We start from the raw sequence: 27,193 nt of genomic DNA, 5'->3' as shown, positions 1-27,193 counted from the left end.
TTACTAATACGCGTTTTTCATGCTTTTGTCTCAGGCTCTTTTGACGAGGGGAGCATTTAGACTCCGGATTTCTAAAGGAGGGCTGTTTTTACCAGGGCCCTTTTGGGTTGTTTTCTTCTATTTTTGGCCTTTTCTCCCTGTTCTTTTGACATGTTGTCAAGATAACCTGCTCTGATATCAATTTATAATGTGATATCCCACTTTGAAATAATTAAAAACCGACAAAAGGATAAAAATTTACAGGGCCATAAACCTGTAACACCTTCGTAATGGTTAATATTAAAACTATCTTCACATTTGGTCGCCTACAGATGGAGATTCCCTGAATACTCCCTGAATATTATTATATCCATATGTGCAGAATATTCCCTGAATATTCTTCAAGTGTCCAAATTGATCCGATTTTAATATTCGACGAACATTCGAAAAATATTATTGAGCTACTTGACAAGGAAGGGTCATACAGTGGCTCCGCTGAGATCCGAACGAGACAATTGTGTTTGCATTTGATATGTTATAACTAGACGAATTCCAAAGTTATACGTGCCATCGGGCGAAATGTCGTGAGTTACAACATATTTTGTAATATAAAAGCTACAAAGCTGGCAGAATAGTTTGAACCGAGTCATTTGTTCGGAAACGGTTGGGTAAATGGAAAACTCGGACAATACGTATCCCATCATTTTGTGTTTGTGTTCTGGGCGTGAGCTGGGATTGAACCAAGGACTCCATACACCAGAAGTAAACGCTCTATCACTGAGTCACCGCCCCCCCCCCTGCGTGTAACGTTTAAACTGTGCGCTTCTACATTCCCATTGGTGCCATTTTGGTACTTCTGTTAGAAGATTTCCTTATCCGTCTGGCTGGAATCTTACGCATGGTGAGTTCATATGGTAGCGTGTGGTACACAGACGCGATTAAAATATTCAGTTAATTAGCCACTTCACTACACGTCCATCGTCAATCAGTTTAGAGCAATGTTTACAGCGCTCATACATTATGTTGAACCATAGTCACTAAAATGCGGCCTTCACCTTGTTCTTCGTCTGCTGACTGATGCCCCGCCTCAAATGCGGTAGCCCATCTTGCAACCGTCCGCCTCCCGCCTCTAATATACACTCATGTCGAAAATGATTCTCGCATATGTATAACTCTCTTCTTGTAAGAATATAATTGGTAATGATTTTGCAGGGTACTTTTAATACTGATACTGTGTGCATAATCGGGAAATGTATATTTGTGGTAAATTGCATAGGAAAAGAATTATAAATACGAAAATTAGAGTGAGTAAAACAAAATGTTGCTAAATGGACAAGAACATTTTATTGTCGTTTTATTGTTCTTATTTACTGCTCTTTTGACATGAAATTTGTCACATACATGTATTTGCCGATTATACACATACTAACATTGTAAGAAATACCGGACGAATTCGTTATCAAATTATATTCCTACAATAACATATTTATATACATGCGACAATAATTTTGGACATGAGTGTACATTTCGATCTTGTGTTACCTCAAACTTGACGAAAACACACTGTCACATGATTTACAATAAGTAAATCCTTGTTTGAATCAGGATAACCATTGAGAATCAACAAATAACACAAAACACAATTGAGCTTTACGTGAAAACATCTCTTTTTCCATACACAATATGACGGATCGATTCGATATATGCCATCTCGATCGATACCATCAAAGATCTTGCATTACTGCATCTCTAGGTCGTTATATTATCTCGATGGAATGAACATGCATTCAAGTAAGAACAGTTCTTTCGCTACAATTGTATAATGCAAAATTCAATTTTGTGACTAGAAATATGTTATTGTTACCATTAACTTACAGAATGTACGAGCTATGAGTTAAAAGTAAACACAATTTCACCCACCCCCCAAAAAATATTATTATATAATATTGTTATTGTAACTTTATTTAAAAAAACTCAGTAATAATTTTTCTTCTTCTGCAGCGGTATTCAAATATCATGTTGGCAGTAAATGAATAGTCTTCTGCAAAAAAAGGATATTTTACAAATCAAAAGTTTATAGTAAATTGAAAATTAAGTTGTCATTCTTTAAATTGTATTGAATCTTGATGTATGTATTAATATTTTTACGTATGTATTAAGGTTTTTAACAAATTAGCTACAGATGGCAAGAATAACGTCAAACTTAGTTTGATACAAATTTCAAATTGGCAATATTTTCTCCTAAACTCTTTATCTTGTAAGCCCTTCAAATTTGAATTTTCTTATGTAAAGGCATTAAAATTTTCTAAAGGTCTCTTTGTATTCGTACACTCACAGTATTTTCTTTTCAGTAGCATTTTTCTAAATTTAAATAAATCGACTATTTATTGTGTTAAGAATTATTGTGTAAAGTAATATTCAAAAATGAAAAACGTATATTACCTATATATTCGGTTATGAAAATTGTATTGCATTTGTATATAAATCTATCTAATAAAAAAATTGGAGATGCATTTTCTAATCTAAAATTGTGTTATTGAAGCAATAAAATACAAGACTATTGGCGTAATGCAGGCAAACGGAGAACACTTCAGAAATGCTAAACTGGAAATCGAATCAAGATCTTCCTATTACAAGACAAAGTATCTGATAATACATCTCGTTATTCGATACACTAACCCATACCCCCCTCCCCTCACATTGTGAACCTTCGGAGTGCCTCTGCACACGCCATCATGCGGGAACACGAACACATCGACACGAAAGTTACATTGCCTAGGAACACAATCCGTTACATTTGCTACGACAAAGGACAATTGACTCAAGGCAGTGTTCTCACTTCAATCTAAACGACCCTCGTAAAACAATACCGCAAGTAGCGACGTTTATTTGCGTCAGGTAGGCTAGCGATAGCGTACGCTGTGAGCGTTCTATTTACTATTATGAGTTAGCGTGATAGACTGAGACGTTTGCCGTCTAGTTTTATAAGGCTTCATCTTGTCCTTCTACAATCAACACTATACATATCTTAAAAAAGGTTGTACAGCGGGGGACACTTCTAAATGGTACAGCCATATGGAGATTTACGGCTAAGGTGTACCATTTAGAAGTGTCCCCCGCTGTACAACATTTCAGGAAGATTACCGAACCGATATGCTTTGCATTTATAATAAGGATAAAACTGAAATGAAAATTTGAATATTATTGAAAATACACCCTGCACGGAACTTTAGAAAAAGACTGAAGCACATGTTCGCTATAGATATCAAGGAGGAAGTTTGATTACAAAAATTGTTTTCTTTCCCGCTTAACAGAGGTATTTCCGAAATCGCTGAGACTAATCCTTTATTATCAATTAAGAGTTCTATATATTGAATTTCCCAACTTAAACGAATCCTCACATTCGATACTTTCTGAATAAAGAAAGATAAATTTGGATATTATTGAAGTGGCTCCTCTACCTCCCTCAGAATTTTCGAAAGCATTAAAACATGTTGCAATATTTTAAATTAAGAGTTTATACGCCGAATTTCATCTCACTAACTTCACAGATTCGTGAGGTACTCAATTCTTGGAAGAAAATTTGAATATACAAGCACTGCTTTACACTGTTGTGTGACTAAATTTATTTGTTCAGAAAAAAAAAAAAAAAAATAAAGAAGTTCCAACAGAAGTAAACCTCTGAGATAGGTAACTATCCCAGAAGCTTACGAGTTGGCTATCCTGTCTCATGACTGTTTTGTGGAAGGTGGTGCCCTCTACGAGTTTTCGTGGTTGTGCATCTAACCTCCCCTCTTCACTTATGAAGACAGGGTACGTATCGAAACACCTACTTTTCTTTTGTAGGCATAATTTATCGAATGGAAGCATGTTATTTGTTAATTTAGGCATAATTTTGGCATACAGTGAATCTCTAAAAGTGAAAAGAAATTGTTATTAGTTATGTGTAAATTGTTTCAATGTTTAGTTGTGTGAAAAGTGAATATATAAAAGGAAAGTTTATTTCGTACCAGTTTGACATAAGAAAAGTTACTTTGAATTGGATTATTAGATGTTAATACAAGAAGACTTTTGGTATGTATGTCTTTTTCTATATTTGGCATGCCGACTGGAAAGGAACATTAATTTGAAACTTAATTTGTACATTCAGATAACATGCTATCTAGTAAACTTTTTGTTTAATTGCTATTTTGTGCAGTTCGCGGATAGTCGATATTACTTGACATTTCGTTTACATTCATTTGAATTAAATATTTCTTTTTTAAGAAGTTATTTTTACATTTGTTTCCGCATTTGGCTTATTAATAAAATTTGTTATATTTGTTTAGTTGAAATCCAAATCTTTAATTCTATATTTAACCTGAGAAAACACCACAAAACGTTCTATCCGAGCGGTTTAGTATTAATTTACTTAGATACCGCAACAAGACAAAAATACCCTGTCTTCATAAGTCAGGTGTTTCTCATTAAGCCAGAGCTTTATGCTCAAGAGAAAATTTATATTTGTTTGGATTGTAAACCTATTAGGAAAATTTGTAACCTGATAAATTCAACCTGTAAATTGAAGTTTAGATTTGTAACCGAGAAACACGTTAAACTATACATAAGTCAGTATGAATTTCATGTACGCTGCAGAGGCATATGATAATTATAACCAATTTAATAGGGGGAATTATATTCCTAACCGCTATCAAGAAACTTTCCATTTAAATAGCAGTGGTCATAATGCTAATGTGGGAAATTTGTGTTCGTCTGGGCATGTGGAACCGGGCAGAAGCAGTCAGATGCGACCCGTTGAGGATCTGATTGATTTTGCGGGAGCTACAATCCCTCACGACACCGTAAGTCATGCTCCTAATATAGGACAAAATTCAGGTATTAGATGTGATTTCAGTAAATTTAAAAATTTAAGTGCATATAAAGCAGTAGAAAGTTTGGTTAATAATATACCCATATTAAATTCCGTAGATGGCTACCAGATTTGTCATTTCTTAATGCAGGCTAACAGTTTGATAAAACAGAATGTAGCACCTTCAGATATCATATTAGTGCTTTTATTAGGTAGAATAACAGGTCCATTATTTCTAGATTTCCAACAATTCATAAATGAAAACGCTAATTGGCCTATAGTACGTAATAGAATCGTAGAAAAATATGTAAGCAGTATTATCAAAACAGAAATTATAAAGGGAAAGTTGTACCGAGTAATGCGTCCCGAGGAAACATTTAAGGAATTTATTCTAGAAAAAGAGAATATTTTAGAAATATTTAACATGTATATGGGTGACGTAGAATTTTGTAACATGATAGTAAATCTTATCACTCCTGAGATTCGTAACATATTTCTGTTAACTTCAACTCCCAATCAAAAGCATGTATTATTGTCCTTTGCTGAAACATACGATTCTAACCGGAAATATAATGTAGATTATGCTAATGCGACCTTGCAGTCACAAGTACCTAGCGGTTTAAATGTACCTAATATTAGAGTCAATCAGAGTCAAAATAGACAGTGTTATTCTTGTGGAATGAAAAATCATTTTTGGCGTCAGTGTGGTTTGAGAAAAGAAAAAAGAAATGAAAATTTGGTAGAAAATAGAAAGTGTTACAATATTTCGGACAAAAGGCAAGATTATATGGTACAAATTATGGTTTCCGTGTGTCACATTCCTGTGCGTTGTTACATAGATACGGGCAGTAGTACAAACTATATTGGTAAAACATTACTTGAACAGATAAAGTTAAAGTGTACCCCTAAAAGAAAGACAGTAAATCATGTAGTTACTTCCATGAGTCAAGAACCTATTACAGTCAAAGAAGCAGTGGAAATTCATTTCTTTATTAACAATAGGAAATTTACCGACTGGTTTCTTGTGATAGACTCTCCGGACATTTCGTTGTTAATTGGAGGACAATTTTTACAAAAACATGAAGCGTGTATTCAGTATAAAGAACAAAAATTATTATTGGGTAAGGATGGTATTACTGTGAACTTTAAACTGGAAGAAAACAGTGTTTCAACAACGGAAAACTACTCGTTTCGGAATTCTCGTTCCAGGGTTGCCAATCCAACAGCCATGTCAACAGGCGCACTAGGCATTGCTGGGGAGAGGACAAACAACCTTGGACTTTTGAACCAACCACCATCTACCAGTCGAACTAATCTTCAGCGTCCACAGTCGAGGAAAGGTGGCATAGGAGAGCGAAAAATGGAGGCTACCGATTTTTCCCCTGCTGCGGGACAGCCCGTGTTCAATCCAGTATACCAAACAATTCATGACAATGAGTTGGATGAAGTCATGAATGAAACCCAAGGTAATAACAATATTCAAACTGATATTTTTGATGAAAGTTTATGTGATTATGTCAAAGAAATATTAACGAAGTACAATGACGTAATATCAGATCAATTAGGTACAATAAAAAATTTTAAGTATGAAATTTTGTTAAAAGATGATAAGCCTAGCATTCAGCAGCCTTATGCTTTACCTAAACACAAAATGAAAGAATTGAATAATTACATAGACGAATTATTAAAACAGGGAGTTGTAGAAGAGATTAGGAGTTCACCCTATATCTCACCGTGTTTTTTAGTCAATAACCGTGATAATAGTAAGAGACTCGTAGTCAACTACTCTTCTGTGAATGCAAAAGTAATTATGCAGGCTTTTCCAGCTCCTAATTGTGAAAGTATCATAGGAAACATAGGTAAACACCGTATATTTAGTGTCCTGGACGGGAAATCCGCTTTTTACCAGTGCCTGTTAGATGAAAAATCTAAATTGTATACTGCTTTTGCTACTCCTAATAGACTTCTAGCATTTCGCAGACTTCCTATGGGTCTCTGTGTTTCACCTTTTGTATTAGCAAATCTGTTTAATAACATATTTAAAGATCTATTAGGCGACCAGTTAGATATTTTATGGGATGACTTTATTATACATAGTCCAGATATAGAGTCACATAAAAGAACTTTAGAAAAATTCTTAGAAAGATGTAGAGAATGGGGAATAACTGTCTCTCCCAAGAAAAGTAAACTGTGTAAGAAAAAGGTAAAATTCATGGGTTACGAATTTAGTGATGGTAACATGTGTATAGATGAAAACAGAGTAAGGGTGTTAAGAAATTTACCTGCGCCGAAGAACAGGCGTGGTTTACATAAACTTATAGGATTTTTAGGATATTACTTGCGATATCTACCAAATTACTCAGAATTACTTGGACCTTTACATAAATTAAGATCGGAAAAAACACCATTCAAGTGGGGTGAAGCAGAAAATCAGATTTTAGATAAAATCAAAGAAGAAATAGAAAGACATGTAATTTTGAAAGTGCCAGACTTTGATTCACCTTTTGTAATTCATGTAGATGCCAGCACAAAAAACTACAGCGGTATATTAAGTCAATATGACGAAAATGGTAATCTTAGACCAGTTTATTTTTATTCTAAGGTTGTACCAGAGACTGACTGGAGTAAGAATGTGTTTGAATTAGAATTAAAATCATTAGCTTTAGCCCTTTCAAAATTCGAGCCTTATTTACATAGAAAGTTCACAATTTTTACAGATTCAAAAGCCTTAAGCTGGATATTAAAAAATCATGGTAGACAGAGGAAGTATGGTACTCTTATAGAAAAAATCAGTAGATTTCAGTTTGATATAGTGCATTTAAAGGGATCCCACAACAGCCAGGCAGATTTTATCAGTAGGTTATACGACACTACTTATTTTCATTCTCCTTCCCCTGAAATAGAAGAAATTTCAGAATATAAAGGAAAAACAGTAACTCTTTCATTTATTAATTTTTGGAAGCTTCCTTCTTTAAACATTTCTTTACAGGAATTACAGCGCCAAGATCCTGAATTGAAAGGCATAATTTCACAAATAGAGGAAGGTAAAACAGTACCGAATTATTTAATTAAAAATAGTGTATTACTAAAAGAAACGAAGGGTAAAATAAACAAAGGTTACAGAGCAGTTGTTCCGAAAAATATGATTAATACTATTTTGCAGTATCATCATGATTTTCTAGGATCAGGATCTCATCAAGGGATTAAAAGAACAATAGGGCGTATAGCAGGAAAATTTACATGGTCAGGAATGTTTAAAGATATCAGAGATTACGTACAGAGTTGTAAAATTTGCCAAGAAAATAAACCGAAAAACACGAAAATGGTAGGAACTTATTATTCTAAAACTGTTACTATGCCTAATCATACTTTTTATATTGACGTTCAAGGACCCCTTCCTAGTAGTTCTGGTTTTAAGTATATTCTAATACTTACAGATGGTGCAAGTAGATATTCATTTTTAGAACCTTTACGTCAGTTAAATTCCAGAGTAATAATAAGTAAATTAGAGAAAATCTTGTGTCATTATGGGTGGATAAATAACTTAGTATCGGATCGAGCTTCTTATTTCGTAAGCGATGCTTTTGAAACATACTTATTTAGCCAAGGAATAAAACATATTACCACTAGTCCTTATAATCCTTCACCTAATTTAGTGGAAAAAGTGAATGCTATAGTCAAACAAATTTTACGTTGTTATGTAAATAATAATCAGAGTAGCTGGTCAAAACTTCTCGACAAAATTCAATTCACTTTAAATTCTAGCATTATAAGCGAACTTGGTGTTTCTCCAGCAGAAGTTTATTTTGGGAGAAAACTTTTTAGTCCTTTAGACTGTAAATGGTCTTTAAATATAAATCTTTTTGAAAATGGTAATAACAAAGAGCAAATGTTAGAAATAATATCAGATAACATCAGTAAGTCATGGAGAAGGAAAGAACAAAACTATAAAAGAAAAAGAATCCCTTCTGAGTTTGCTGTAGGACAAAAAGTACTTATTAAGAATATAACTAAAGCATCGTTGCTTAAGAAATACAATCCTAAGCTAGATAAAATCTATAAAGGCCCATATGAAATTCTGGATTTACCGACAAAGAACACAGTCTGGGCTAGATTAGTAGAAAATCCCGATATCAAGGTTAAAAGACATGTAAATTTCCTTAAGAAATATTATGAAAGAAGAAACTCTGTAAATGCCAATGCAGCAGCAGTAACATCAAATAGTAATAACAGTTAAAAATGTAATCATTTCTTTAGTTTATTTTAGAATTTTTGTACATATTGTAAATATTGTAAAAAAAAAAATGCATGCCATATTGAGAAATATTTCGAGGTAACATTGTCAGATATACATCTTCATAGCTTTAAGGACATGTTTATATAAGAAAGATACTGTTTTGTGTTTATTATTTCACAGCTTTTGTAACCTGGGGTGTCGCCAAACAAACATGAGAGACTTTCGATCCAGATTTAGGAGGAAGTGGTACCACCTTCTAAAAGTGTCATCTAGATTTATTGGATGGAGAACTTTCTACAAACGAACAGCTTAGTATTTCTACGTGAAAAGGGCCCTTGGAATACACATGGAATACGGATTGGAACTGTCCAAGAATCTGAACTTAGTGGTGACGAAGAAGATCTAGTGGAAGTGTTTGGTGAACAAATAAATTTTTCAGTGAAGTGATCAGGATTAGTTTGTGCGCCCCCCGAGATATTTTGTTGTGTGACTAAATTTATTTGTTCAGAAAAAAAAAAAAATAAAGAAGTTCCAACAGAAGTAAACCTCTGAGATAGGTAACTATCCCAGAAGCTTACGAGTTGGCTATCCTGTCTCATGACTGTTTTGTGGAAGGTGGTGCCCTCTACGAGTTTTCGTGGTTGTGCATCTAACCTCCCCTCTTCACTTATGAAGACAGGGTACGTATCGAAACACCTACTTTTCTTTTGTAGGCATAATTTATCGAATGGAAGCATGTTATTTGTTAATTTAGGCATAATTTTGGCATACAGTGAATCTCTAAAAGTGAAAAGAAATTGTTATTAGTTATGTGTAAATTGTTTCAATGTTTAGTTGTGTGAAAAGTGAATATATAAAAGGAAAGTTTATTTCGTACCAGTTTGACATAAGAAAAGTTACTTTGAATTGGATTATTAGATGTTAATACAAGAAGACTTTTGGTATGTATGTCTTTTTCTATATTTGGCATGCCGACTGGAAAGGAACATTAATTTGAAACTTAATTTGTACATTCAGATAACATGCTATCTAGTAAACTTTTTGTTTAATTGCTATTTTGTGCAGTTCGCGGATAGTCGATATTACTTGACATTTCGTTTACATTCATTTGAATTAAATATTTCTTTTTTAAGAAGTTATTTTTACATTTGTTTCCGCATTTGGCTTATTAATAAAATTTGTTATATTTGTTTAGTTGAAATCCAAATCTTTAATTCTATATTTAACCTGAGAAAACACCACAAAACGTTCTATCCGAGCGGTTTAGTATTAATTTACTTAGATACCGCAACAAGACAAAAATACCCTGTCTTCATAAGTCAGGTGTTTCTCATTAAGCCAGAGCTTTATGCTCAAGAGAAAATTTATATTTGTTTGGATTGTAAACCTATTAGGAAAATTTGTAACCTGATAAATTCAACCTGTAAATTGAAGTTTAGATTTGTAACCGAGAAACACGTTAAACTATACATAAGTCAGTATGAATTTCATGTACGCTGCAGAGGCATATGATAATTATAACCAATTTAATAGGGGGAATTATATTCCTAACCGCTATCAAGAAACTTCCCATTTAAATAGCAGTGGTTATAATGCTAATGTGGGAAATTTGTGTTCGTCTGGGCATGTGGAACCGGGCAGAAGCAGTCAGATGCGACCCGTTGAGGATCTGATTGATTTTGCGGGAGCTACAATCCCTCACGACACCGTAAGTCATGCTCCTAATATAGGACAAAATTCAGGTATTAGATGTGATTTCAGTAAATTTAAAAATTTAAGTGCATATAAAGCAGTAGAAAGTTTGGTTAATAATATACCCATATTAAATTCCGTAGATGGCTACCAGATTTGTCATTTCTTAATGCAGGCTAACAGTTTGATAAAACAGAATGTAGCACCTTCAGATATCATATTAGTGCTTTTATTAGGTAGAATTACAGGTCCATTATTTCTGGATTTCCAACAATTCATAAATGAAAACGCTAATTGGCCTATAGTACGCAATAGAATCGTAGAAAAATATGTAAGCAGTATTATCAAAACAGAAATTATAAAGGGAAAGTTGTACCGAGTAATGCGTCCCGAGGAAACATTTAAGGAATTTATTCTAGAAAAAGAGAACATTTTAGAAATATTTAACATGTATATGGGTGACGTAGAATTTTGTAACATGATAGTAAATCTTATCACTCCTGAGATTCGTAACATATTTCTGTTAACTTCAACTCCCAATCAAAAGCATGTATTATTGTCCTTTGCTGAAACATACGATTCTAACCGGAAATATAATGTAGATTATGCTAATGCGACCTTGCAGTCACAAGTACCTAGTGGTTTAAATGTACCTAATATTAGAGTCAATCAGAGTCAAAATAGACAGTGTTATTCTTGTGGAATGAAAAATCATTTTTGGCGTCAGTGTGGTTTGAGAAAAGAAAAAAGAAAAGAAAATTTGGTAGAAAATAGAAAGTGTTACAATATTTCGGACAAAAGGCAAGATTATATGGTACAAATTATGGTTTCCGTGTGTCACATTCCTGTGCGTTGTTACATAGATACGGGCAGTAGTACAAACTATATTGGTAAAACATTACTTGAACAGATAAAGTTAAAGTGTACCCCTAAAAGAAAGACAGTAAATCACCTTACAATATGTATTTCAAAAAATCATTTCTTATCTCTTGCGTAAATGAGAAGAGGAATATTCTCTTTCAAATTCCATGTTTCTATATCTATAGTTCCATGGCCTGGGCGATGATGAGTGAGTTATCTACTATTTAAATTTATTTATCATAAGAAATTTGATAACATTTAGATTATATTTTGAAACATTGTTTTCAACAATAGAGACAGAAATGTATAATTTGTCATTAAAAAAATTGTCATAATTGTGCACAAATTAATCTCTTTATGAGTCTGTTTCTGATTGATATAGTATTGTATATTGTATAATTTTATGTTGTATAATAGTAGACTCTATTTGGTCTAGGAATTAATTCGTGCGGTTGGTACGCACACATTGAAGCTGTAGTACAAACACAAAATTCATAAATACCTTAAGAAAAATATTGTCCATCGCTAGCCACCACTTTCGCCCATCTGTCAGGCAATGTACGGATTCCGTGGCGAAAGAAGTCCTCATCCTTGGAAGCGATCCAGTCAGAGACCCATGTTTCGATATCTTCTGAAGAAGTAAACCGCTGTCCAATCAAATCGTTGTTCATGCAATCGAACAAGTAGTAGTCCGAAGGAACAACGTCTGGTGAATACGGCGGGTGGGGTAAAACTTCCCATCCGACATTTTCTAAATAGATTTTGACCGGTTTTGCGACATGTGGGCGAGCGTTATCATGTTGAACAATAAGTTTATCATGTCTGTTCTCCCATTCTGGTCGTGTTCCGGCCAGAGCTTGCTTCAAACGCATTAATTGTCGTCGATAACGTTCTCCATTCATAGTTTCACCCGGTTGCAGCAGCTCATAGTACACCACACCTTTCATATCTCACCATATGCATAGCATAACCTTTGCACAGTGAATATCTCGTTTTGGTTGTGATGGACCTGGTTCACCTGGTTTCACCCAGGCCTTTTTTCGTTTAGGGTTCTCGTAATGGATCCACTTCTCATCACCCGTAATAATTCGATGCAGAAACCCCTTTCTGCTCTGTCGTTGAAGCAGCAATTCGCAAATGGTTTTTCGTCTTTCAACGTCTCTGTCTTTCAATTCATGTGGAACCCAATGTGACATCTTTTGAATCATTCCCATGGCTTTCAAGCGTTTGGAGACTGTTGTTTGATCAACGCCTAATGCTGCTGCAAGTTGTTCCTGCGTTTGACACGAATCCTGCTCGAGCAATGCTGTCAATTCTTCGTCTTGAAATTTTTTTGGCTGTCCAGCTCGCTCTTGGTCTGCCAAGCCGAAATCACCACTTCTAAACCGTGCAAACCACTTCTGACACGTTCGCTCAGCTAGAGCATGGTCATCATACACTTCCACCAAAATACGATGACTTTCAGTCGCACTTTTCTGCATGTTAAAGTAATGCAGCAGGACACCCCGCAAAAACACTTTATCAGGCACAAATTGCGCCATGTTCACTTAACTACAAACTGGTGTTGTTGACGCTTTAATCCACTGCCCTATACTACGAACGATACGCAATGACAGGGGTTTGCAACACATGTGTGGATACACGGAACTGTGGGACGCTCCGTTCGTTGCGCCATCTCTTGTCCACCCGCACGAATTAATTCCTATACCAAATATATATATACATATATAAACTAACAGAAACGTCCGTTCATCGCACGGGAAGAATAAGGTGTAATAAGTGTAAGACCAGAAATTTGAATATTATAGAAAATTTCCTCTTTTCCTCCATCAGAATTGGAAATTTTAAAACACATTGAAACATGTGTTCGCTATAGTATATGTTAAAAGATGGGGGTAATTTGAGTATTTTAGAAATTGCTCCTTCCCCGCTTAGGAGTGATATTTTCGAAAGCGCTAAAACGCGTATTCCCTTATTTTGAATCAAGAATTTATATGGCGAATTTCACATCTCGAACTTATGCGAATCCTTAGTATTATAGAAATACTCTTTTTCCCTTTACCAGAGGCACTTTAGAAAACGTTTAAACATACATTCCTTTATCCACGGCCAGACTAAAGAGGGATTAGGGGGCTGTAGCCCCGGGCCTCCAGGTGAACAGGAGCCTCTACTCTGATCAAAATCTCAACTGGCTATATAAAAAGAATCATGAAGATACAATCATCATCATAAAATAAAATATAACAAAAAATATAAAACATATTCCCTTAACTTTCCTACTGTAGTTTCACAGAAAAGTATTAGGCGAAGTCAGCAGGGGCTACATATTTTTTTTTCTAGCCCCGGGCCTCCAGATGGGTCAATCCGGTCCTGCCTTTATCTTTTAATTAAGAACATTCTCCTACTTTCTTCATTCCACCGTCTTTTTTGGCTTGAAGCATAAACGTGGGACGTTATATTATAATTTTCATTGCATTTCAAGAATCACCGTCTGGAGGTAAGAAGTTCTCTGAGTGTAAAATATAACCGGAAATGTTTCCTGCATTGAATTTTCACTTTTGTTGAAATATGAGTCTGCAACAACAATCTAAACGACAAATCTTGATCAAAGTCCAGGACTATTTCCCAAACCTTTAGAAGATGTTGCTGGTATGGTAATCTATGGTAGGGTTGTTAACTAAAGCCTTTTTCCGTCAAGGCGAAACCATGATGAAAAGCACCGCAAGCACCCACAGTTCAAAGGACATGGTATCCTAACGTTACACGAGAGTGCACACGCAAAATGCCGCTCAGGGGACGTTGTAGACTCTCCAAGAGTTGCAGTTTGAAACCTTTCCTCATTCACCGTATTCTCCTGACGTCTAGCACAGACTACTATCTCTTCGGGCATCTAGAGCACTGGTTGGAAAGAGGACCTTTCCTGATGATTTGGTAGTGAAACATGCAAATGAATACTTCTTTGCATCGCAGACTGCAGACTTCTGTCGCTACGGAATCTAATCGTTGGCTGGGGCAAGACATAAAATGTATGGTTGCAGACAATGACTACTTTTGTTATGCAGATATTGTATGCTGCTAGCCATTAAAAGTGAAACACCAAGAAGAAGACATCCTTAAAAGTCCAAATTTGCAGAATACGTACAGCATGAGGATAAATAATTGATTAGCACGACAGCGCTGTGAAACAGCAAAGGCACCGGGTAAGCCATATATTGACAACAAGCGGAGGCTGCCAAAGAGTTACAGTTCAGTGGTGGACGAAGGTTGATGTGACGTGAGTGGTGCATACAGTCAAAAGATGTCTTGCCGTTGAATGTGGCATTTCTTCGAGCAGGTTTCGGCCTTTGATCGTAGTCGAATATTGATATATTACGAATGTGATTTATCCTTGCTATATTTCACACAGTAGCGCAAGCACTGGTTCAGCGCTCAGCGTTCACACAAAGAGTCTATGTTGTTTGGCAGCGCGGAGCATATTTATATGGCGCCATTGCCACGACTTTTACTAACTGCACAGCATAGGTATGGAAGACTAAATACTGTCCGAAACTCGCACATGGAGAGGAGAATGACCGAACATCTTTTTACACGAATTCTGCTTTTTCTTACATCATCATGATGGTCGCATCTATATTTAGCGCTACCATGGCAGTAGGCTGGGTGACGCCTGCATTTTGCATCGCTACGTTGGTCCGGCACCGGGTACTATAGTGTGGGAGTGCCCTTGGATTCCATGTCAACTTACATCTTGCGTACTGATGGACATCTGACCAACGAACGATCCATTCACGAAATGTTGTCCCGATTATGGTCGCTTTAGTGCAGGTTCTGAAGGGAACTACATTCCAGAGGGATAACGTGCACTTCATGTTGCACGTACTATCCAACAGTTCCTGAGTAGCTCTGCTTTCTTGGCCGGCACGTTCTCCCGATCTCTCGCCGATTGAACACGTCTGGTCGATGATTACAATTTTCACACCTGGAAACTTCGCCGCTACAGTTGGTGAGCTGTGACATCGTATCGAAGACGCATAGCTTGCCATGCCCTTAAAAGACATTAAAGGGTTTATCTTCTAGATACCTCACTGTGTTGCAGCCGTTCTGATTGCCCACTGTGTTGGGCGTTCTGATCGACCGTTTGTGTCAACACTATCCACATTTCTGTGTATCGAAGCCCCCTTAACAATACTATATAGATTTGTATTATCATATAACACACAGTCATATGCACTTCAAACAATTCACTGTTACAACCATTATCATTAGTATTTTGCGATCACTAGCAGGATGAAAGGTTGGCACAGTAGTAGAGTACTAACCACTTGTACGAATGGTTCCTCTTCAGTTTTGAAGCTGAGATTTCGGAGCAGACTACTCTATACTACTTGAGGGAACTGAGTGTTCCACTGGATGAGAAATTGACACACAATATTCCGCTGAAAATTATTCATGACTTACATACCTCTGTTCCAGGACGAGTCAAAGTTGTTCTGCAGGCTAGCACAGCCAAGCAAGGTACAGAGAGTTAACAGGCACGAGAGGGTGCGGAGAGATATGCCTGGGTATATTGTATTGATTGTGTATCTCACATCAGCCACAACGTTGGAGAGACCCTTATGTACCACAGGATGAAATGAATACGTGGTACGATACTTTATTGCAATGCTCACAGTACTGAACCTCGGTTTGGCTGTCCTGTCCCCTGGACAATACACGACCGCCTAACGATTGTCCCACGCCGTATTAATCAAATAAATTGGATTTTCTTCAGGTGTTTCCACTTTGATAACCATGCATACAGTATATGCAAGTCTTTATCGATTATGTTTTACTTCGTGCACGTGGGCTCAGATTCAACTCCCAGTGGAAATACTTGTCTCGGATAGAAACCCGAGTGGTTATTTGATTACAATTTAAACAGCAAGTTCCACCACAGCCTTGGTGCTGAAAAGGGGCGTTAAATTTTAATCAGCAAGCCAATGTCAATAATACATAAAACTTTTGATATCCCATTCGTTTTTTCTTTTTTTTTTAATTCGAATAAAATAAATCGCAAGTCGATTTAAAAATAATATTTTTAAAAGCTATAAACATCTCTGTGTAAATTATGTGGAGTACACAATGACAATTATGTTTTTTTTTTTTTTGTGCATTTGAGGACGTTAAAATAAAATTTCTATGTAAATTACGTGCTTGCTTTCAGAAAGATGGGAGGTACCTATCACTTTTAAGTATACGTACTTCCAGAGAGAGAGTATGACAAAATATATTTAGAAAACCCTACTCTGTACATTAATTGTGGGGGGCGCGTGGCTCAGTGGTAGAGCGTTAACCTCCGGTGCTTGGGGTCACTGGTTTGATCACAGCTCGCGCAGTGTGGACTTTGTGGTGGACAAGCACCGTGCTCGTGGGTTTTCCCGAGGTTCTCCCGTTTCCTCCCACTTTCTTCATTCCAACATTTCATTCATCTTTCATCATCACCGTCTCTTTTAGCCTAATCGACATAAATGTGGGACGTAAAACTGAAAGATTTCATTTCATTTTCATTTATATACATTAATTATGTTTTCTTTTAAAAGTACTCAATAAAATGCAAATTCTGCACATATTTATTGGTAATTATTGTAGAAATACTCCTTACCTTCAACCAATGGCGGATCTACCGGGAAGACGACGTAGGCGATTGCCTCCCCAAAGACTACCTTTTCATAGCCCTATATTTAAATTATTGCAGGATTTAGATTTCTGGGCTTCCATTTACTATATTAGCCCGTCACGTTTGAGGGATGACGTGCCTCGGCGAGCACACTATCCGGGGAAAGGAAGCGCTTGGGACCTGTATGTTAGGTAACCACCTCGGCATTTGCCTGGTGTGAAAGAGAAAAATCAAGAAAAACCTCATTCAGGACGGCTCCCACCGGGACAGCTCGCACCGAAGGCGAAAGCATTAGCGAATACGCTACGCGGCCTACTTAAATCATTGCACTATTTTCTTCTAATTTGATGAAAAACTCCGTATTCCACGCCGAGATTAATCATCCACGAGGCGAGCCGCCCCCTCCAAACGATCCTATTGGATCCCCTAGTGCAGCGTTTCCCAACCGGTGTGCCGCGAGGAAATCGAAACAAAATTATTAATTTAATAGCAACCAAATTGCAAGACAGGAAAAAAATGTATGTTTTTATATTTCACATTACTATGAATTTCTACCATGGAAAAAAATTACTGTAATTGTAATATATTATTCTACATCTATTACTGTGTAGCAGACATTATTTCGGCTCGTATACATTTTCACGGTTAGCTGCTATGTTAAGCTTCAATTGAGAGTCATACTAACACCGAGAAATGGAAGCACTTGTACGCTACGCGTCAAGTGAACGTTCGTAGAACACACTTTCGCACGTGAATGACAGAACAACACTTTGTTCAACAGCTGTGTTTTGATTTCGACGCATCGCAAGCTGTGTGATTGCAATATGCACCGGTTTTGGTTAAAACAGCAAAGTCAAAACTACAAGACATTTGTTTGTACGTTCATTATTTAGTGATCTTCGTTCTTAGCGAAAGTTGGATACAGTTTTCGAAAAAGAAAACGTATTTTTAAAAATTTGAGTCCTATATTTCATTGCAATTGTTTTCTATTTTAAAATTAGAATAAAAAATAAGCATAATGAATTAGCATAGGGGGAACCAGTGATCGAGCTTCCATCTCTGTGAGAAGATGATCAGTAATCACAGAAAAAAAAATACCATGGTATTTTATATAACAAATAATAATAATAATAATAATAATAATAATAATAATAATAATAATAATAATAATAATAATGAGTGTGCCACGAGAATTCAAGTTACACCCGTAGTGTGCCGCAAGTTGAAAAAGGTTGGGAAACGCTGCCCTAGTGTCTCCAACATAAGGTGTCATTACCAGTTAGCACAATAACTCACATACAATTGTCATACAAAGAATCATAAGTTGCATTATTTTACTCAAAAGTATATTTAAAAAGTCGTTGTTTTCATTCTGCTTCAAATCGTTGATAATCAAATGAGAGGAGGTTCATTTAGATTTGTCCTAAGCTGAAGCATTTAATTCAATTGGAATATTTCTGGTGTTTCAGTCGTGTTCTATTTGGTTTTACATACATTCTGCTTCATTTCGAAAAATCTATAACCGCTTCCGTAAGAAGATCGTGGAAAACATAACGAATGACAGAAGTTATGCAGTTAATTCAATTTTCCCTTTTATAGGCGTCAGAAGCGTCATTTGAACAGGGCAGGGTGTAATTGCCCCCCTGAGTTAGGGAAACACCAGGGCCGAATTAAGAGGGAGGGTTTAGGGGGACTAGCCCCAGACCTCCTGGTAGAAGGAGGCCTCCACTATGATCAAAATTTCAGCTGGCTATCTAAAAGGAATCATACAAGATACAATCATCATCATAAGCTAAATTATACCAAAAATATGAAACAGTTCCTTAACGTTTCTACTGTACTTTCACAGAAATGTATTAGGCGAAGTCAGCAGGGATCACATTTTTTCTAGCTCCGGGCCTCTAGATCGGTTAATCCGAGCCTAAGAAACACATTTAACAAATAAATTATATAGGCCTATTAATAAAAAGTGAAACTCTTATGTCTGTGGACCATTTTGCCCCTCCCCTGGCAAAATCTGAAATGACACTACTCAACGTGTCTGATGATTTTAACAATATTGTAACTCTATATGTAACTACGTAAGTACTTTATTTTTTTTAAATACTAAAACAGATATGATTTTCTGATAATGAAGTAAGTACTCAATCGATGAGCAACCCGACGAGTCCCTCGAGTTATGTTCATTCACTTGGAACTTTCATTATACAGTTTTCTAGTTGAAAAAATTTCCGAGAAAGTAGAAAATTTCACTGGTTAATCTAAATTTAATATCATTTACTCAGGTACCGCTTTGCTAATTATATTACCCTATATTAGGTAATAAAGATGTTACGAAAGTTTTCACGGTTATATGAAACGGTAATTTGACATACACGGGTACTACCCACATAAACAATTTAATGCGTTTTATTTTGAAATTTTCTAACATATCATGTGAATGTCAACAAATTGAATGAGGATATGATTCACTCAACGACAGCTGTTTCACGCTATTTATTATCCAGGAAATGGTTGGCAACATTGTTATGTTGTGTTGCTCTTTTTTTTTCTTACGTCAAGCAGACAACGCAGCTCGAGGCGGGCCACTGACTTCGCTTCAGTGCGCGTTCTTCCATCAAACCTTCGTATATTAGACCTCAGTTCTTCAGTTCAGTGTTGGTGTCCAGTGTATAGAGAAGACGCGTTTGGATGGGGCATGTTAGTAGAGAGTCCCATCGGACTTCGTTCAACATGGGAAAGCTAGCAATATTTATTTTACTCTCTTTCATTGTTGGAATTCAGACACAAGCACGGCAGAAATGTAAGTTGAACAACTTATTAATAATACATTTATTAAGAGATTTTCCTCGTGCTATAGTTAAGTTAATCACATGATGCGCTCAAGAGTCAACAGGTCAAACGTTCGTTCTTTGTCTTTCAAGTTACAGTATTAGATTTCTATTTCCTAAAATCTAATAAATATATTTTTAAACTTCTTAGGATTGCACTGTTTTTAAATTAATTTCTTTAAATACAACCCTATTTGGGAAAGGGGAGTGTAACTTCTTAAAGGACTTGCTTCAAAGTCTGATGGGAAAATGTATTCAAATTGTTTAAAGTGACGTTTAGTCCCTAAAATCTAATTTTTAAATTCAGGCTTATTTAAGCCAAATAACTAAATAGACCCAGATGGCAGTCACTTTTTCCTAAGATTCTAAGCCTTCTTTGGGAAGGCGTAGTCTATCGTAAGGTGTAGTCTTATGGGGGAAGAAATGTTCCATCTTTCAGACTTTGGAAAATCTTATTACGAGAACAACTTTACAAAGATGAGAGGCAAATCCTCAGAATGGATTTAATGCAATGTGGGTAATTAAATACTAAAATATATCAAATTTCTCCAAAAGCGCTTTCGCAATCAATGAATTTGTATATCTTCTGCAATTTGATATTTTGGTATTAGCGTACAATCTTAGTCATGAGGGGAATACAACCTTAAAGTAAGTTTTGATTGAGTCAAATTAAGCTAGTCTTAAAGTCAGCTTTACCTGTCTACTAGAATGCTCAACCCTTATTTCGACCGTACTTTTAAGGGTTGAGCATTCGACCGTACTTTCGTTCTGTTCAGTTAATTGATTTTTCAGATATCACTAAGAAAAGTTTTGTAGGTAAGGATGTGAGTTTGTCAATTTTATGGCATTTACTATCTTCAATCTTCAATCTCCCAACTCAACAGGATGTTCTCGTAAACTTGAACATAGTTCTTAAAATTCTAGTATTCTCGAATCTTATTTATCGAAGTAACTTAAATTGTACAGGTATTAATTTTAATATCTATTCTCATAGATTAAAACTCACCGAAAAGATTGAGAACTTTTGATCAATAGAGTTTAAAAAATGCAAAGAATTTGTCAACTTAGGTTTACATTGAGCTCGCTCTAAATCTTAATCTTAACTATATGAGCTGACAAATTATTGAGCACTTCCTGTAGGCCTACAATGATTAAATTTGGCATGATTGTAGCTTTCCGGAACTAACAGACAGGAAAATTGCCGAAACAATATTTTTAATTTTTAGGGGGTCTAAAGAGGGGATGAAAAATTTCCCCATCTTAAGTGGGACTTTTTTCGAACCTATAATCTCATGTTTTAGGTATTTAGAATTGGAATAAAAACCTAAAATTAGGTATTCTTGTAAGTTTTCGTTAGCACTACCTAAGTAAATCAATAAAAATAGAAAATTCCAACTTTTGAGTGGTTTTATGGGAACTGAAAAATCTTTCCCATGTTATTTATATGGGACGTTTTCTGCACCCCAAAATGTTTAGGCACTTCCGGCAGGATTATAGCACGGCCAACAAGAGATGGTCTCTGACGTTTCTTACCACATGCGGTAGGACATTGCAGCCAATACTTTGATACCAGTGTTACCAACCATGATCACTGTCTTATACCATTAATTAAATTGCCACTACAGTTGCACCGAAAAAAACCTTGACACGCGAGTAGTGGCAATGTCACTGCAAGCTGTCAGACGTTCTCTTACTGGGCGCACTATAGAACGATGAAATTGGCATGATTGTAGCCTTTCAGGACTAACCGACAAGGAAATGCCAAAAGTGAATATTTTTAATTTTTAGGATTCTTAAGGGGGATGAAAAAAAATCCCTTGTCATTTAAATGGGCGTTTTCTTGGGATACAAAGTCTTATCTTTTAGATAGTTGAAATAGGAAAAACGATAGAATTGTGGGTTTAAGGGGTGCTCGGCCTACGGCCGAGCAGACAGTATGTAGGGGCGAAGCATGCGGATGAGAAGATTCAGGATATATGAAGAGGAAGTTCACGAAATTCACTGTTCATGCAAAGGCCGATAGATAAGAAATACGAAGCCGTAGGCCGAGCAGAGCCCCCAGCTAGCCAAAGGCTTGTTTTCCCTATAAAACTACGAATGGAATGTTAAAAGTTGTACTTTTGGAAAATTAAGGTAATTAAATTTTTTAATAAATAGAAATGCGCTCACTTCTAACCTTCCCAATCTCTTCCAGAGTATGCGTAGATCTCCCTAAAGTTGCGAAGGTTTGTTCATTTTACTGTTACCTACTCAAATCTATTCACTTCAAACTTGAATTTGAGAAATATTCTTAAACTACATCCAAACTTGAACTGGGTAGCTTCTGTCGAATGTTCCGCATGACTATACTTTATTCTATGAATTCTTCCTAGATTCACTAGCATTTAGACTTACTGTACTACAGGCGCACTCAGAAATTTTGTAGTGATCCGGAGCTGGTGGACCTCCCGTAAGTGCGCCCATGGTGCAGACTAAACTATTTTTAAAAATGAAAGTTTTGGAAAGTCTGAATCTGGTGAAAAGTTTTCAGTAGTCTCATTGGGGAGGGGTAGGTACACTAAGATAATAGCTTGAAAAATAGTTTATAGGCGTGCTAACCAGGCAGTGATTCAATTTTACACTGGAATCTTAATCAAATATTAATGTTCTAAAGTTCTGCTCAGGCCCTACGTTAAGACACAAGTCATTCGCTTGTAGAAAAAAAAATGGTGGGAGGAAGGATTCGAACACTAGATTGCTCCATTATCATTGACCTTTCTGTAAGAACCGCCCAAGAATTCAAATGCCGAAAATTAAGAAAATGATCGAAAAACCTTAGCAACCAGGGGGTAAAAGTGCATCTTAAAAGGCAAGGGGGCGCATGACGTCACGCTGTCCCTCGTGCCTCTGTTGGCCCATTGTAAATTTTTTAGGAAGTGGAGGGATGCCATGAATACTTCTCGGAAGTGAGTGGACGACGCCCCCCTCAGTTTTACCCCTGTTAGCAACTTAATTCGATTTTATTGGGAAAATGAATTTGAGCAGTCACATGTAAGAATTTAAGGCCGTGTCCAAAAGTGCATAGTGCACACTTCGAGGATGCACACTCGAAGTCTACAAATGGAGTGCACACTAAATAGTGTACACTTCGTAAAATTAGCTTTTGATCAGCACTTGCTTACAGCGCCTCGTTGTGGTGGAATATGGAACATTGATGACAAAAGAAGGGAGAATTTCGCGTACTAGAAAAAATTAGCATGCTTTTTTTTCTTTAGATGAATGACTTTCCAGTTATATTAAAGATAAATAAACCGTACAGATTGACTATATGGGGTAACCATAAAATGATTTAAGAGTTTTTTTCATGTATGCCAACAGCTTCAGCTTTGCCGTGCCTGCAAATATTTGACATTTTGGGTATTTCACGCGCAGATTAACAAGAGCGGAGCATAAATGCAATACATATATAATATATGTGTGCGTTGTCTTATGTGCACAATAAACTCTTAACAGCATAAAAAACACTAAACTATTGGCGATATTCTACTTTATTAGGCATGCTTGTGGAGGGAATATTTAATAATCTCCCGAAAGAAGAGTAGCACTGGTGATTAGGGCGCTGAAGACACTTTTGCGAATTAGTTTAGGAATTTTATTGCAACTGAAAGTAGGCAACGTGCAAGAGCGTTAGGACACCGAGGGGAGCGGTATTTACAATAATGAGGCACAAAACAACTTTGGGAGAGGGTTGATACTGAGTATAATTGCTTCCTGTACGGTAGATTTCACAACAATGACAGTATAATTGTTGTAGTTCTACTGTATTCTTTGAGTTCAGGCATACTGATTGAACTCTTTCTACCATATTGCGCTAATATTGAAGTTCCTTAGATGTTATCCTTTCACTGTGAATTTATTGATTTTACCTGGAAATCATCGAAATAGTGTCTCCGTATTCTTAATCTACAGCAAAAGTTAACACATAGAAGGATGACAAGGAAAGAAATGGTAAAGTTGAACAACATGAGGACCAAAATTACAGAAAAAAGCTATTATGTCGCTATGAAATACCAATTTATAAGGATAATACATACCAGTAAGTACGCCAGAAATTTTTACTTGGGGGGGTGTTCAAAATAAAAGGAGGGGTGTGCTCTCAGAATAGTGATATAATTTTTAAACAGACTCAAACAAGAAAACAGTATATTTTGTTACGCAACTATTGCAATACTACTATTATTACTACTACTACCACTACTACTACTACTACTACTACTACTACTACTACTACTACTACTACTACTACTACTAATAATAATAATAATAATAATAATAATAATAATAATAATAATAATAATAATAATAATAATATAAGCTCTTCGCAGTGGTAGGTTCAATAAAGTAAGTTCACACATTAGGGCATTTATTATTGTTATTATTAAACTAAGTAATACAGTGAAACTTCTCAAAACGGACATCGGTAGAACCGATTATTTGTCCGTAAATGAGACGTGTCCCTAAAAGGAAGGGTTCTCTCTCATAACACCACACCACACATATTTATGGCATGGAAGAATAAGGGCTTATCAAGATGACCACCATTGAGAGATGCCCGTTAAGAGAGGTTTCACTGTAGGAATTATCCTCCACTATCTTACCCAGTAATTACATGTAAATTGATTACATACGAATTATTGTAATTATTTTACAAAATTCTGTTATTTCAATTTATTCACCCCCAGCAAGTTTTAGTGGGTTATTTTTTTCCAAAACATTAATTGGGAAAAAAATTCCTTCGTCCCATGCTGAAATCACATTCGTTTAGTAATTAATATTGTACATAGTTCCAATTTCATTATTTTAATATTCTAACCCTGTTGTTAACGTTAATTGTTGTAATATTACTTGATCTCTTAATCTCCGTTCCTGCCCTTTCCTGGCTACGTTATTCTCTCTGAATATCTTTCATAAGAAAATTATTCATTGATTTAGTTGTTTTCCAGTAATCCAGTTTTTCAATTTACAATTTGTATCTTTCTGTTTTGTCTTCTTCAATATACCCTAATTTTAATAATCCCAGGGCTCATAGTGGTCTGGTCTCTTGTAAATAGTTGAAAAGTGACCAAAAATGGCCAAAAACACACGAAAAAGTGACCAAAATCTCATCATGACCCTTTTTTTCCTTTGTCAATTTCTCCATCACCTCTCTGTTTGTTGTTTTGCTTCTTCTTTACTTCTTTTTGAGCTTCCTCCTTTCTTAGGTTTTCAAAGTATGCTTTGTAGTTACGGTAAGCAGACTTAGCAGATGTAAAAAGTTTCTGAGTAAGTGGAACCAGTTCTGGCCTATTTACGAATTTCTTCATCCCAGCCATTATATTTAACTTCGCATTAAGAGTTCTCAAAAACGTGAAATATTCAAATTCATCACCTACTCTTAAGAAGAACATACAAGAAGCATAACACAAGACGAACATGATGAACCACACAGACACATACACAACGTTCAACGGAGCGTTAACTATTACGCGAGAAAACTAAAAGATTATTATGATGAAGGAAAGAATAGACACAGAAGGGTTCTCAACCCCACCTTGAGAGCTTAAGCATCCACCAACCGTCCACTGTGCTTTAGAAAGAATAAAAGCTTTAGTGAGAATAAAGCTGACTGTTTCACATGTGGCAGCAAATACTGAAGCTTTGAGAAGAGTAATGAGTAATAAGTTTCTACCTTTTTCCATTTTTTAAAATATTTTTCTTAGAAAACTGCCAATGCAAAACATAAATCACACTAAAAAGTCACTTTACCTCTCAAAAAAGTAACTTAGTGACAAATTTGAAAAAAAAAGTAACTTTTAGTGACCAACTTGAAAAAAGTAAATTTTAGTTAAAAAAAAGTGACTTCCTATGAGCCCTGTTCCACTCAATGAATTTACGTGTATAAAGATATACTTTACAAAACATTACGCTAGCGCCAAATGCGTTCCTTCATAACACTAGCCTCAGTCTAAAAAATATATATATATAATTCTTAATTCGACCGATCTCTTCATTTCTAAATACGTTTTGAATACACCCTTCTAACGTCCATCCGTTGATACACCACTTGCAGAGCAGGCTCGAAACCAGCCACACAGCTTGGGGGGCCATGAATGTGTTAGGAGGGGCCAAGTCATTAAAAATTCTCTTACAAATATCTAAATTGTGCATTTTGTATTGAGGTCTGGAGGGGACATGAAAAATTTAGGGAGGGACCCTCTGGTTGCGAGCTGTTCCAGAGTAGCACTTATCAAGTGAATCTGGTATAGGCTTATTACTAGGCCTATATTGTCACATTTTTCATTATTGAGGAAAAGGTAGGTGAATGACCCCTCAAGACGTTGCCAATTTCAGTCATCTGCATTTGTCCATCAATCTTTTTTCTCGGAAACGACCGCGGAGCCCAGAAGGGTAGGTATCAGCGGTCTGTTTTGTCAATTGTTTCGATCGAAACATCGCCCGAAACAATGAGGTCATAAGGTTCTCGAAGCCGTACATGAGAACGAGGTCGCTTCGTATTTTGAAGTGAAAGGTCGCTTCGTATTTTGAAGTGAAATAAAATAAATAAGAATATTGCCTTCTTTCCTAAACGCTAAACCTTTTTTAACTTGATGTGTGATACTGATTGATACAATTGGATTTGGGGGAGCATTCCTTTTCCATCCAGGGGTGTGTGTAAAGAAATTTGGAGGGGTGTTAGGGGGGTGTTGGGGGTGTGTAGATTACTCCCTGATACATACTCAAGGCGAATAACCCTAATGAAAGTAGTATGGTAAAAATAACAAAAAAATGTGAGATTACTATCTTATAAGCCTGCTTGAATGGAGTTCTGTATATTGTATACACTTCAACATTTACGTGCATTTTACTACGCTTTCGGCGCCCTACATCTCTCTTGAAATATACTCTCCTACATGCTTCCCACTGCGAAAATGGTTATTCAGTAACGAAACAAATCCCCTCGTCCAATTATAAACGTAAAATAAACTACTAAAAATATAATAAGAATTTTATGAAAATTAAGAGACGGTTTTATGAAAAAAATACAGTATGTAATGTAATGGCTCTCATTG

The 27,193-nt window shown here is 36.0% G+C and overlaps 2 protein-coding genes across 3 annotated transcripts in view; one reads left to right on the top strand and one right to left on the bottom strand.

The window, feature by feature from the left end:
- Nucleotides 1-27,193, bottom strand: part of LOC145688516 (major facilitator superfamily domain-containing protein 6) — a 207,679-nt gene that overhangs the window by 154,851 nt on the left and 25,635 nt on the right. The window lies entirely within an intron of this gene.
- Nucleotides 19,853-27,193, top strand: part of LOC145688509 (transferrin-like) — a 67,544-nt gene continuing 60,203 nt past the window's right edge. The window contains exon 1 of the mRNA XM_081762856.1: nucleotides 19,853-20,077. Coding sequence (XP_081618982.1) covers nucleotides 19,966-20,077 — 112 coding nt within the window. The 5' untranslated portion in view covers nucleotides 19,853-19,965. The remainder of the gene's footprint in view (nucleotides 20,078-27,193) is intronic.

Source organism: Thermobia domestica, chromosome 1 (genome assembly GCF_964235325.1).
Source record: "Thermobia domestica chromosome 1, izTheDome1.hap1.1, whole genome shotgun sequence".
NCBI lineage: Eukaryota > Metazoa > Arthropoda > Insecta > Zygentoma > Lepismatidae > Thermobia > Thermobia domestica.
Note: the sequence above shows the minus strand (reverse complement) of the source record. Positions and strands in the feature narration are given on the sequence as shown.